At 41.4% G+C, this 12,785-nt stretch overlaps 2 protein-coding genes across 2 annotated transcripts in view; one reads left to right on the forward strand and one right to left on the reverse strand.

The window, feature by feature from the left end:
* itpk1b (inositol-tetrakisphosphate 1-kinase b) overlaps positions 1-4,842 on the reverse strand; it is a 31,114-nt gene extending 26,272 nt beyond the window's left edge. Inside the window, exons 1-2 of the mRNA XM_035168165.2 lie at positions 4,599-4,842; positions 3,960-4,112 (exon numbers count right to left, since the gene is read on the reverse strand). Of these exons, the coding sequence (XP_035024056.1) occupies positions 3,960-4,054 (95 nt within the window). The 5' untranslated portion in view covers positions 4,055-4,112; positions 4,599-4,842. The remainder of the gene's footprint in view (positions 1-3,959; positions 4,113-4,598) is intronic.
* A 2,700-nt stretch (positions 4,843-7,542) lies between these two features.
* LOC118116235 (putative E3 ubiquitin-protein ligase UBR7) lies at positions 7,543-12,774 on the forward strand. Its single transcript, XM_035167703.2, has 11 exons — positions 7,543-7,798; positions 8,098-8,231; positions 8,323-8,383; positions 8,486-8,581; positions 8,694-8,747; positions 9,188-9,293; positions 9,384-9,532; positions 10,733-10,927; positions 11,077-11,233; positions 11,375-11,436; positions 11,571-12,774. Exons 1-11 carry the CDS (start codon positions 7,682-7,684, stop codon positions 11,652-11,654), a joined length of 1,215 nt encoding a protein of 404 aa, XP_035023594.2. The 5' UTR covers positions 7,543-7,681; the 3' UTR covers positions 11,655-12,774.
* Positions 12,775-12,785: the final 11 nt, after the last annotated feature.

The raw sequence follows: 12,785 nt of genomic DNA on the forward strand, positions 1-12,785 counted from the left end.
TCAATTTAAAGTACTACTTGGACACTAATTATATGGAGACGTGTGTGTGTGTTGCAGACATTTTTTTGCCGTGGTATTGAATCTGATACACAATCGTGAACTTTCAGAAGTACTGCAAATGACCCTCCAGATTTCTGGTATCATGACTTCTGTATTAGAGACATGAGCGACTGACACATGACCTCATCTGCACCTGGACATCAAAATTAAATTGTGCGACATTATCTAGTACATTTGTGTGATAGCAAGACAGCAGGATTATTGTAGCTGAAATATCAAATCCCTCTCTCAAGCTGGAGAATATTGTACTTTACACTGCACAGAAATAAAAGTGGTTGCTTGGCAACCATCAGACCCCTACAAGAGCAGAGTTGTTGGTAGAGGCGACTGTCTTAACATAGTACACCACTTCACTGTCAACACAAAGAACCACATGTTTCTAGAAATTGGTCTAAAAGGCACAGATGATGTTTAAACCTGCTGGATTTTTATTAGTCTCCACCGAGAGAAAAACAGGCGCCCAAGCAGAGAGTGGAGGAGAGGCATTTGCATATTTCTGGTGAAGCTAGCTCCAGCAAAAAAGAAAAAAAAGTAATACTTGAATGGACAAAACAACTTAGTCCTAGTCGGGGGGGAATTTATAATGAGTGCAATCCAGCAGCACTACCACCAACTCAGCCTGTCCGGGGTAGTTGTTTTTAAGGTTACAGCTCCATGGTAACAGCAGTGCAGCTATTCACTGCTTCACAACAATGTGGATATTTAATACTGCAGCTGGAGTGTTTCATGTGGTGTCAATGGGGACCTTTAGTTTCATCACATCTCAGACATGGAGATCGCCTGCTCTTCTGCATTGCTACACGGCGAGCAGAAAGAAAGGGATGAAGGAATAGAGCCGGCGGACGAACAAGGGAGTCAAAACTTTCTGAATAAGCTCCACACACAAGAACATTGAGGTGTAACAAAAAATATAAACAGGTCACTTTTAATTACACCCTGGAAGGAAGGGCTGATAATCAACTATATTAAAACACTTAATTTAAATGGCTTTGTTGTGGAAAACTTTGGGTGGAATCAGCTAAAGCCGGTCAGACAGGAGAAACTGATTTACCTGTTTGACCTGTTGATTTGTTGCAGTCTTTCATGACCAAATTGATGCAGTCACTTCTTTAGAACCCATAGATTTTAGAGTGCTACTCTCCACAGGTTTCAAATAACCTTATCATTGGGGTGAAAGACAAGCCACAAGCATAGGTTTGGCATGGGGTGTCACTGGCATGGGGTGTCACTGATAAGAGAGGCGGTTTACAAATGACTGACACACCCCTCCACTGATTTGCTGAATGACAAAATTGATTGATTAACAGCTCACAGCTACCTACAGGAGCATCTAGGGCTATGACGGTAACTACATTACTGCTGGGGGGGTACCAAGCCCAGGGCAAATACCCAGGGAGCCATGCACAGCTCCACTGCCCGTGGCAGAGCGCATGAAGCCAGGGCACGGACCCAGAGACCCCGGACAGCTCCACTGCCCGAGGCAGAGGGCGCACAGCCCGGCCACAGCGCCACCAAGCCCGGGGAAGACACACAGCTCTGAATAAGATTTAACTCATTGAAGTAAGGTATAGATCATTATGTGATGATAGGCATCATTTCAAACAAATCAACTTGTAAACTGTAGCAGGTCAGAGACGTCAGCTGAGTCTGTGAGACCTGTTGATTAGTTGCTATCTTTCATGCACAAATTGATGCAATCCCTTCTTTAGAAGCCATAGATTTTAGAGTGATTCTCTCCAAAGGTTTTAAATAATCTTATCATTGGGGTGAAAGACAAGCCACAAGCATACAAGGAAATCTCATCAGTGTTGTTGCCCCAGTGGCCTTGCCTTGACAGGATGAAGTGACAATATTTTCATATCATTCAATGACGCCCAGGCTGTCCAATTTCAAGGGCACAGTATTTTTCTTAATCAGGTATTTATGAGTAAGTAGGAAGCCTCTAAATTGCTGTGCGAGGGTAAGGGACACAAACATGAACCCTAGTGGCCCTGAGCAGCAGGAACCCCTTAAAGTCCAGCTGCACGAGACAGGGTAGACTCAACACTGGAGCACTTGCAGTGTCAGCTGCATGCCACATGATAAGGGAGATAGAAAACCTGACGAGTCACTGTTAATTAACATTACATTCACATGTTTCTATATTTCTATATTCTCACACTTGTGTGCATGTTAAATTGTGACTGTGATAAAGATTTAACCTCATTGAAGTAAGGTATCGATCATTATGTGATGATAGGCGTCATTTCAAACAAATCAACTTTTAAACTGTAGCAGGTCAGAGATGTCCGCTGAGTCTGTGAGAGAGGGACCCGTGGTAATATGCTGCTTGTTACCGCGGTAAGAAAAAAAATCTATATTGTCACAGGCCCAGGAGTATCACATTGTAAGTTTATCTTAGTTCCATCTTCTCCTTCTTCTTGAAGGTTGCATGGTATGTGACGGGGGAAATGTGTCAGAAATATGTCAAAAAGAACTAGAAGTAGAAAACAAGTTGTGAATTGAGTGACTGGGCAACAGAAGCCATTTAAGAGCTCTTTTCCATTTAAAAGTCCTTGTATTTGTTGTTGTTCTTGTAAAAAGGATCTGATATTCCTGATCTGTCACAAACATGACCTTTTAACACTCAGGACACACCCTTCATGCAGGGGGTGGGTGTTCCTTTAAGGGTTATGAGGCGATTAAAAATGTTTTGTGGATTACAGTGTTGTAATCTGCTCTGAGTCCATCAGGTCACTTTGTGGAGCAACAGCACTCCTATAAAAGGTGAAAATGTTTCATACCCGACATATCAGGGCTCACTGTTGCTAAATCAAATGACCCCATCATCCCCTGTGCACATTGCTGCTGACATATATGTGTTTTCAGGACAACTGAAGTCCTCATACAGCACAGGTAGCAAGGCAATGTTGCAATGAAAGGTGCTGAAGAAAATCCATGCCATACTTTAAAATATTTTACTCAGCTGAAGATGGACAAGCTACAACAAGACAAATAAATACAACACCCCATTAAGCCAAAAACCATTAAGGCCGGGGGAATAAGAACAAATCCATGTTAGAGTAGAAACATACAGATAATATATACACATCCAACTGGTGTGCAGACAATTCTTGTCTTCTGATAAGAGTAGAATCCCACCCTTGATTAAATTCATGTTATGGCTCTGCATGTGGACAAATACAGTATATATTGTTGTAGCTAAATAAACCGTCTCAATTCTAGAGACAGAAAGATTGGTCTCTGTGATATCACACATTTCCAGTTACCATGAGAGTATAGAACTGAAATAGTCACAGAGCGAATCCTGCGGTTTCAACAAGGTGGAGATTTGTTCCTTTTTCTGTTGACACACACACCAGCCATTAAATGTCATGCATCGGGACAATTAAAGTCAATAAGAACGTCTGCTTTAGCTGCCAGTCCTGTTACCCATGCACCTTTGACTGAGATCAGCAGCTCTGCCTACACACATTCCCTCCTCGCGCCATGTCTCAACAAGCACCGATTTGAGACATAACAAACAAAAAACCTACTACAGTAAAAGACAAAAGCTGCAGAGGGCTCGACTTCTTCTGGGGGCCCCTTCCTCCCGCAGAGAGTGATAGAATCAGAGGTAACTCACTGATGCTGTGTGTGTGTGTGCGTGTGCGTGTGCGTGTATGAAAGAGAAAGCTCTAATGGAAACTGCAAAAGGGGCTATTCCCTGTAAGAGGGGAGGAGGAGCTCATCAGTCCTGTTTGTCACTGTCTGACAACACACCTCTTAATTCACTGTAGCATAAATATTTAATGATGTAGACCCACTGTGGATGCATGTCAGGGTGTTGTTGGTGGTGTTGTTGTTGTTGTTGTTGCTGTTGCCCTGTATGCAGTGAAATCGGTCTTCTGGCCACCTACCTGCACATATCAGCAAAGGCCTGGAAATTCAGCTTCTTCATCTTCTTCTCGCTGAGCCAGTAGCCGACTCTCCGGCCCTTCAGGAAGGTCTGCATCTCCACTGTTCCCCCTGGTCCTGCTCCGGAGTGAGACGGTGGCGGTTGGAGGCTCAACCTGGAACAAACACAGGACACTGTTACGTTCACGTTCGTCACAGCCAACCCAGGGGCTGCTGAGAAGACGACCACGCTCAAAGTTGACGACTCGAACAACAAACTCCCTGTGTGTCCCCTCAACATTAACCCCCTCATATTCAACACGATACATTCCCCACACGTAATAGTACAGCGAGTGAGCTCCAGCATCCGCCAACCACACACTCCGACCCTCGTTCCTGAAGCTAACCCCCAGCCGCTAACGTTAGCTGGCTAGCTGGGGAGTGACAGTCTGCAAAGCTAACCGAGGGCATGCAACTGGGAAGACGTTAAGCTAGCTCGCTGTGGCGCTAACCCAGCGTCCGCCTCACCTCCACATGCCAGACGAGTTAACCGGCCCGCGAGGGCGACTTAGCAACAACGAAAAAGAAAAAGATGAAGCCACTGACATGAGAAGGAATTACAGCTGGCAGCTAGAGAAGCTGCGTGCGCGGAGCTAACTAACCTGGTAGTTATTTTAGCACAGTTCCCCCTCCTCGGCGTGTGTCCTCTGAGCGAAACTAGCTCCGGTGGTGGCCCATTCTCGGTCCGTGCTGCGGGGGAGGACGAGAAGTTTTCCGGGCAGGTGACAGATGACGGACGCGTTGAGTGGTTCCTGGTGTTTTCCGTCTCTGAGCTCCACTGGCGGCTCACACCCAGGATCCCGGAGACTGCTGCTGCCTTCACGGACCGCTCGGAAAGTACCACTCCCCCGCCGTCCAATCACAGCCCCCGTCTTGGTTTCACGTGCTGCTGCCATGACTTCCTCATCGATTCCCCACCCATTAATCGATTGATCGTTTTGTCCATGAGATGTCGAAACCTGTTTCTTGTTTCGTTTGAGCAACGCACCAAAACTCGAGTAGCCCATTTTCATTTGTAACACAAGCAGAACCAGAACTCTTTTTTTTATTGAATTGATTATATGTACCTGCTGATCAATCTCCCTAATCAATCAATTTGTCAATGAATTTTTAATAAATTCTATAAAATAGAAAAACCCAGCTATTTTTTCATTCATTCATTTTTTTCAAACATGTAAATAAAAAAAAACTGAAAATATACAAACAAGTGGAAAAAAAATAAACAGAAAAAAGTATTATTTTCAAACAGTGATGTGGGGAAAAAATCTAACGCTTAATGATTTAATCTACATATTCGCAAAGGAGTGAGAAGTAGAAAAAAGAAAAACACAGCTTCATGTCTTGTTTCATTATAGCAACTTGCCAAAACTTAAATATAGGCCTATATTCAGTTACAACGCAAGACCCAGAAAGTGAGCCTTTATAACAAAACAAAAAAAACAACAAAAAAATGTATATAAACTTAAAAAAATATATATATATATATATATTGTTATATTTGATCAACATAACAAAACTTAAATATATTTAGTAAAAACATAAGACTCATGAGGAGGCTGGAATACGTTTTTTTTCCCCTTGGCATTTTATCTCACAAAAACTTAGATAGTAAATCTATTATATGTAGCTGCTGTTTATTTACCTTAATCAATCAATCAATCACTCTCTAGATAAAATTTCAGATAAAGTACAATAACAACAACTATAAAGCCTATCAGTTTCTACAGTCATCAGCAGATTGACTGCTGACTAGTTGTTCATTTGTTTTCATTGATCTCTATTCAGCTGTTTGATGGGACCTGATATACTTGCTTTATTCTTTATCAGACATTATTGACAGGAAAGTTCAGCCTGGATTCACTCCTGTCAGGAAGTAGGAGTATTTATCTGAAAACTGGTTTGTGATTTTTTTTTTTTGTTAAATATTAACCAACTGTCGTTTGCACAATGATCTGATTTTATATGTTGGCACGTTGTTGTTTGTATAATGAGCAGTAGTTTGCAATCCTCCAACAAATTTGGCGGGCTCCCAGAGAAACATGGCACAGGGGCGCCATCCCCTGGAAAAGCAGTGTAACATATAGTAATTACTTTTTATATTATTTTATTTTATTTTTCAGGTTTACAGAAAACGTAACAGACAACATAGATATACCCCAAAATAATACACAGGCTGTTGGGATTTTCATTATATGAATATGTGTACAATGGGTGATTGTAAATAAATACAAATCTACAAATGTAGATCCACATTTGGTTATATCAATAGGGCAGGCATTACTTTTATGAGAGGCATTCAGCCTACGTTTTTAAAAGTTTAGGAGTGTCATTATTTGTCTTGCTTTCGATTCCAAAGATGACAATGAGGTTTTGAAAAAAAAAACCACACAAAACAATAATACACAAAAGAACAGACAGTGCTGGAGGCTTTGAGGAGGACAGACCTGCCGCTTCCAGTCCTTCTCTGCTGCATCTACCATCAGGACACGTATGTAAGGTTAGTTTGACAGGCTCTTACATTTTCCTCTTTAAACTTTGATAATATAACCAGTGTGAAGTAAAACTTCTCATATATTTTTGTAATTTTCTATTATATCAACACAGATTAGGTTGCCAGGCTGTACATGTTTGTGTTTATTTCAACTGCCTGGTAATAATGTGGTTAGACATAGTGGTAAAGGAAAATTCACGTTTAATAAGTTGTCAATGAATATATTGTTTTATCACTGTTATAGGGGTGTTTTTCACAATCTAGTATTCTGAAGTTCTTCTTATTCGTAGCTTATACCTGATTAAGACATCATCAGTAGCCTAAATAATATATTAACCATCAGTTAGCAGCCCTCAGTTTTAACTTATAAAGTGTATATGACTAGTGCATTCATTTAAAGTGGTACTCAAAATAAAACAAAAATATAAATCCAAACAATGATTTATTCTTCTATGCTTAAGAATTAAGTATAGTACTAATAGAAGCATGTATTATGTTGTGATAAAAACATCCTTTATTTAAACATTGAATCATTGACAAACACATGTACAAAAATAAAAGCTTTGGGAATCGCAAAAAAAGGAAAATGGCATAAATAAAACCGTTTATGCATTGAATAGACTCGGAATACAATTTAAAATCATTTCTAAAAAAGATCGGTGAGACCTTGAGAACTATCAATTGTTTTTTATAGCAGCTGACTTTATAATGTTAAGATAGAGGCAGGTGCAAATTGAAACTGAAATACATAAATTGCAAAAAGTATTACGGAGACAATGAGAATCGATAACCGAAAATAGAGTAAATATAGATTAAAAAAGTAAAGGAAATATAAATCTTACATTATTCCTCCTTAAATAGATTATAAAACATTTTTACAGTTGTGTAACCTGTTTTTCCGAATCAATAAACTTCTTAAAACAATCTATAAACTCGTGCAAAATAATCCAAATGCTACATTTATAAATTCGTATTTTACGTTACACGCAAGTGAACAACAAAATAATTTACTATCATCTATTGATTGTTGATCTGTAGGTCTCTTACGTCACTTCCTCCACGTGGTCTAGGCCCAATCTCCCGCCCGGAACAATCGTTTGTCAACACCGCGCTGCTGCTGCTCACACTCAGTCGTGTGCTCGTGTCTTTGTGTGTCTCTCCTTCACCATCTTTTAGTTTTTTTTAAAATCCAGAATGGCTGAACAAAGAGAAGAGTCCGAGCTCCACGATGCGGCCGCCAGCGAGGAGGAGCTGGAGACAGCTTTGTGTGTTCTGGCAGGAAGCGACCCAGAAAACTGCTCCTATTCCCGGGTAAGAAAAGCCTCCTCCACCGCATCTCTGCAGCCAGAGCCAGCCTCTATCTGCAGTGTTAAATATATAATGCTGTTCCACACTATAGTATTGTTGTTGCTATATTGGTTTGTATTACGTATGGGACACCGATTAAACTATAATAAAATTGCATTGTCTTGCTCAATACCACTGCAGCACTTCTATTTACCATGATAGTCTCTATTTCCTTCTGTTAGAGGGTATCAAATAAAAAGTTCTTTATTACATGATGTTGTAAATAACGTGTTTGTCTCCACCTCCTGTGTTGACTGTTGCAGGGCTATGTGAAGAGACAGGCTGTGTTTGCCTGCAACACCTGCACCCCCAGTGCTGCAGAGCCTGCTGGGATATGTCTGGCCTGTGCCAACAAGTGCCACGATGGACACGACATCTTTGAACTGTACACCAAAAGGTATTTAGGATACACAGTTTACACCACAGCTTGCTGATTCATTGAATCTGTGGTGCGATAAGTCAATTGAAATTCTTTTTTCTTTTTGTAGAAATTTTCGCTGTGATTGCGGCAATAGCAAGTTTGGGGATTTCCAGTGTCAACTGATGAGTGTGAGTCCGCTGCTTTTATCGAACTGAGGCTTCATCACCCAGCTTGTGTTCTTGTTTTGCACCTCATGGTTGCTGAAGTTCCTCCACTTCTTCTATTCACAGGCCAAGGACGAGGAAAATGTCAGAAATCAATACAATCACAACTTCAGTGGCTTCTACTGCACGTGTGATCGGCCGTACCCAGACACGGACGATCAGGTATTCCTCCTTGATTTTCTCATGCAAACCACATCATATTAATTAAATCTACTGTTTATGTTTCTCTCTGATCTGTCACTATAAACATTGTTTTCCTAAAATGACTCAACAGGTCAACGATGAGATGATTCAGTGTGTTGTCTGTGAGGACTGGTTTCATAGCAGGGTAAGCACGTCTGTTTGTTTAGATAAAAAGCCTTTCACAGAATATTTGCTGAAATATATGTCATGAAAACTTTCATACAAGTGTTCATTTTCTTTATTTAAGTTCTATATATTTGATAGAATGTGTTTTCTATTTATTTATAGTTGTTTATAATACAAGTTTATAGTTAAACTGTGAAATATCAAGCCTCAATTACATTTCTTTGTCGTAAGGGTTTAATAACATCTAAGGAATCATTGCTTTTAAATATATGTCTATATTGGCCTATATATCGGTATCAGAAATTTCTTACTCACAAATATTGGCAGCAGCATCGGCCCCTAAAAACCTGTATCATTCAGGCTCTAATTAAAGTGAAAGGGTTTCTGAGCACTTCCTTGGTTCTGATCTGCATTTGAACTCCACTTTAAGTCATCTGCTCTTCATGTGGTCACTTACAGCACCTGGGCTGCTCTGCAGTGGAACCCGAAGAGCTGCAGGAGATGGTGTGTGAGGCGTGCATGAACAAGGCTCCTGTTCTATGGACGTACGCCGCTCACTTTGCAGGTAACTCATCCTCCCGAAAACAAACCTGTGTCTCAACTTTTGACAATAATGTTCTGAAAGTCATTTTGCCACTCGTGTTTCTGCCTTCAGTGCCACCGGTGATCAGCGTCAGTCATCCTGAGGAGGAGGAGGGGGAGGAGGAGGAGGTGGAGGTCGATGTTGAGGAACAAGGAGACAAAGAGGAATCCAGGCAAAGTGGGGAAGAAGCAACGAGCAGTGTTGAGGACACAAAGCAGGAGGTGAGAGACAAATCTTATGAGAACGTGTGTTTCCATCTTAAAATGGAGGGTTTGTACTTTCACAAAGGAAAACGTTATTTTCTTTCCCCCATTAATGAGATAGAAAATTAAACAGTACAAATGTCTGATAAGTAAAAAGCATGTTATAACTGTTATGAAAGAACATTTAACGTAATCACTGACATTTGCAGCTTTAAACAACTGTAATTTTAGCCTCTATTAAATGAAGAGTTTCAGCAAAGGGATTTGTGAGGAAAATATTGAACCCATCTACAGCATTTTTAATCTCCTGACATTTAATGCTGGGGAGTGTAGTGACCAGTGTGTCTCGGCCCCTGCAATCATTTTATTTTTAAAGCATAACTCAAACCATTATTTTTTTCATGAAATTTCACAATTGTGTTAACCAGGTGGTGAAGTTGTGCCTTTTAATATTTTTTTGTTTCATTAGAGAAATATTACGACTTATGGTAACTGTGATAGAACCAAATGATCTGCTCTTTGAGGTTTTGTCATATCCTCATGACTCTTGTTTGCTGTTATCATTACCTCCGTCAAGCAGGTTATGCTTTCCTTGTCTATTTGTCAGCAGGATTACACAAAAAAGTATTATCTTTTCAGTTTCTTTAACATTGCGAGATGGATCTTTTAAAATCAGGTATTTTCCAAGGAATCATTAATGGATCTTGATGAAAAAAATCGGCCACATTTAGGGGACCGATATCTATGAGTCTGTGCTTGGTAGAACTTAAAGGGACTGCTAGACCAAAGCAGAGGTATGTGGTCTACTGAGAGCCAGTCTGGTTTCCTATGAGGCTACTGTTGTGTTTAATGCCAGCCTGCCACTAGGTGGGGCTGGAGAGCAATGAGGGGATTATAGCTCTGACTCAGAGAGCAGGCTCCAGTTCCTGTTATCGTGCGTTCCCCTCCTCTGGGTAATTAGAGGAGAAATGACCCATGAGGCACTGCTTCTCCTGCTCTGCAGACGGCTTTGGCCAGGCTTCACAGGACAGCTTACTGTAAACTGGTGATTTTCATCGCCCAATCATGTCATCGTGTCAGTCGCCTTGAGACATCCCCTGGATGAGTCTGCAGTGCTGTGTGCAGCGATGTTTCACAAAGCCCAGGTGTTATCCTCTATCCCTCCTGGCAGTGTAACACAGTAACTCACCCCGTCCTCTCCTACTATTTGCATCTTAGGAAGCGGTGAACCAGGGCTCCCCGGGCAAACGGACCCACGAGCAAATGACGGGCAGCCCTGGAAAGGCCACGACCAAATCTGAGGCATGCAGGCTGAAGAAGCTGCAGGACCAGGGGCGGGAGAGGCTGAGACAGGGAGCAGTGTTCTGGCCGTACAGCTGGCGCTCCGAGCTTTGCACCTGCACAAGCTGCAAGGTGGGTCCCAAATTATACGCTCAGGTTGTAAAGAGCCGCTTGCCCGTGTTTGCTCTACCAAGTTGATCCTGCTTAATGTAACAGTATCTCCGAAGCACATCAGCATCTTTTTTTAATGACTGTTTTTTTTGTCACACATCGGCGCACAGAGGGCTTACGTGGCCGCCGAGGTGCAGTTCCTCATGGATCAGTCCGACACCATTCTGGCCTACGAGAACAAAGGTTTGGATGAGCCGTTCGGCCAGCACCCGCTAATGGCACTGACAAGCTCGATGGACCGTGTGCAGCAGCTGGAGATCATTTACGGTGAGCATGGCGAGGGCAGACGGGGCCGCGGGGAAACGTGAGGTCACATTTCCAACTAGGTGGTAATCTTTTAAATTTAAAAGGCAGAGGTGATTGATTGAGATTCAATGTGGTCAAATTAATCACATCTTCTTCCCTCAGGTTTCAACGAGCTGACGACTTCGATCAGTGCGTTTTTACACCAGTGTGTTGCTGATGGAAAGGTGAGAAATGGACGTCTTATTGCAGATTTTTACCCGGACAGTGTTTGATTAATTGCCCACGGGCTTTGCGGTCATATTTGATGGGCACTGTTCCTTTCTGTATGCCCGACTCACTCCTTCTCTGTTTTCATCAGACGCTCACTGTCGAAGCCGTGCATCAGTTCTTTGATGAGCTGCGTGCGAGAAAAAGACGCAGAACCAACGCAGGATACCAGTAACGAGGCGGCCGCAAAGCAGACATCATATGCCAGGTTCATACGGTGCTTTTGAGTGAAAGAATGAAAGAATGTGTCATGTGGAAAACAACCCTTCTTTCTTTGAATACAGGGCTTTTTGCTGCAAACCACATTATCCTTAAGCTTGTACAAATAGTGCAAAGAGAACTGATTTCCAGTTCCTGTTGTAAAATGCTCATTACTAAGTAAAGATTGTACATTTTCATGTCCAGTTGTTTTGATTGATTGTGATGCCTTAACTTTGAAGCTCGTGATGAAACTTTTACTTGAAACATTCATTGATTTTAAATGTGCATCTTTACGAAAGAGATTTTTTTTTCACTTTTTTCGCTTTAAAAAAACAGCATGTGTGTGTGGGTTATGAGAGTATTTCACATGATGCGGCCATGTGCATATTTGAGAACACGTCCATTCATTTAAACTGAGCTACATACTTGTATTTGTTTACACCTGAGGTTTTAGGTAAAGAGGATTATTCTGGTGGCGACCAGTTAAGACCATAGACTGTTCATGAAGATGGACGACATGACAGCTCTCTGAAAGTGAAGCCAAAGCACCGTAGAGTAGAGGGCATAAACCCTGCCTCATGATAGTGGATGGGACAAAGGCCAAAAATCAAAATACATGCAAAATAAATGTTCTCAAAGATGGTTTCTGTCATTACCTCTGCCAAGAAGGTTATGTTTTCATCTGTTTGTTTATTTCCAGGATTATGCAAAAATTGCTGGAGGGATTTTCAGGAAACTTTAAGGGATGTGGTAGGAGTTCTGACTCAGTTCCAGACCCATACCGCATCCCTCAAAGTTTACTTTATTTTCAAATGTATTTTTGTTGATTTCCCAGAATAATTCATGGATCTTGATGTGAAAAGAAATCTGATGTTTAGGGGACTGAGTGTGTGCAATTTGGTTCAGATGCAACTAAAAATCCTGATATTGCTCTTCTAGTTTTAGGTAGTTTTCACACTGATGTGTGCCCAAGTGTTAATTTTACCAAGATGTTTGGTTTTAATTAGTTATTTGATGCAATAAAGACAGGGCGATGTTAAGGGATGTTGCTGCTGTGTGTGAATTCATGTTCATAATAAAGAAATCACATGTCACCCAAATGAGA

The sequence above is a fragment of the Hippoglossus stenolepis genome, chromosome 10, assembly GCF_022539355.2.
Source record: "Hippoglossus stenolepis isolate QCI-W04-F060 chromosome 10, HSTE1.2, whole genome shotgun sequence".
Taxonomy (NCBI): Eukaryota; Metazoa; Chordata; class Actinopteri; order Pleuronectiformes; family Pleuronectidae; genus Hippoglossus; species Hippoglossus stenolepis.

Coding starts and splice junctions, on each gene's coding strand:
- LOC118116235 (XM_035167703.2), top strand. CDS start 7,682: ATGGCTGAACAAAGAGAAGAGTCCGAGCTCCACGATGCGGCCGCCAGC. Junction 10,928..11,076: donor GCACCTGCACAAGCTGCAAG/GTGGGTCCCAAA, acceptor ATCGGCGCACAG/AGGGCTTACGTGGCCGCCGA. Junction 11,234..11,374: donor GCAGCTGGAGATCATTTACG/GTGAGCATGGCG, acceptor TTCTTCCCTCAG/GTTTCAACGAGCTGACGACT.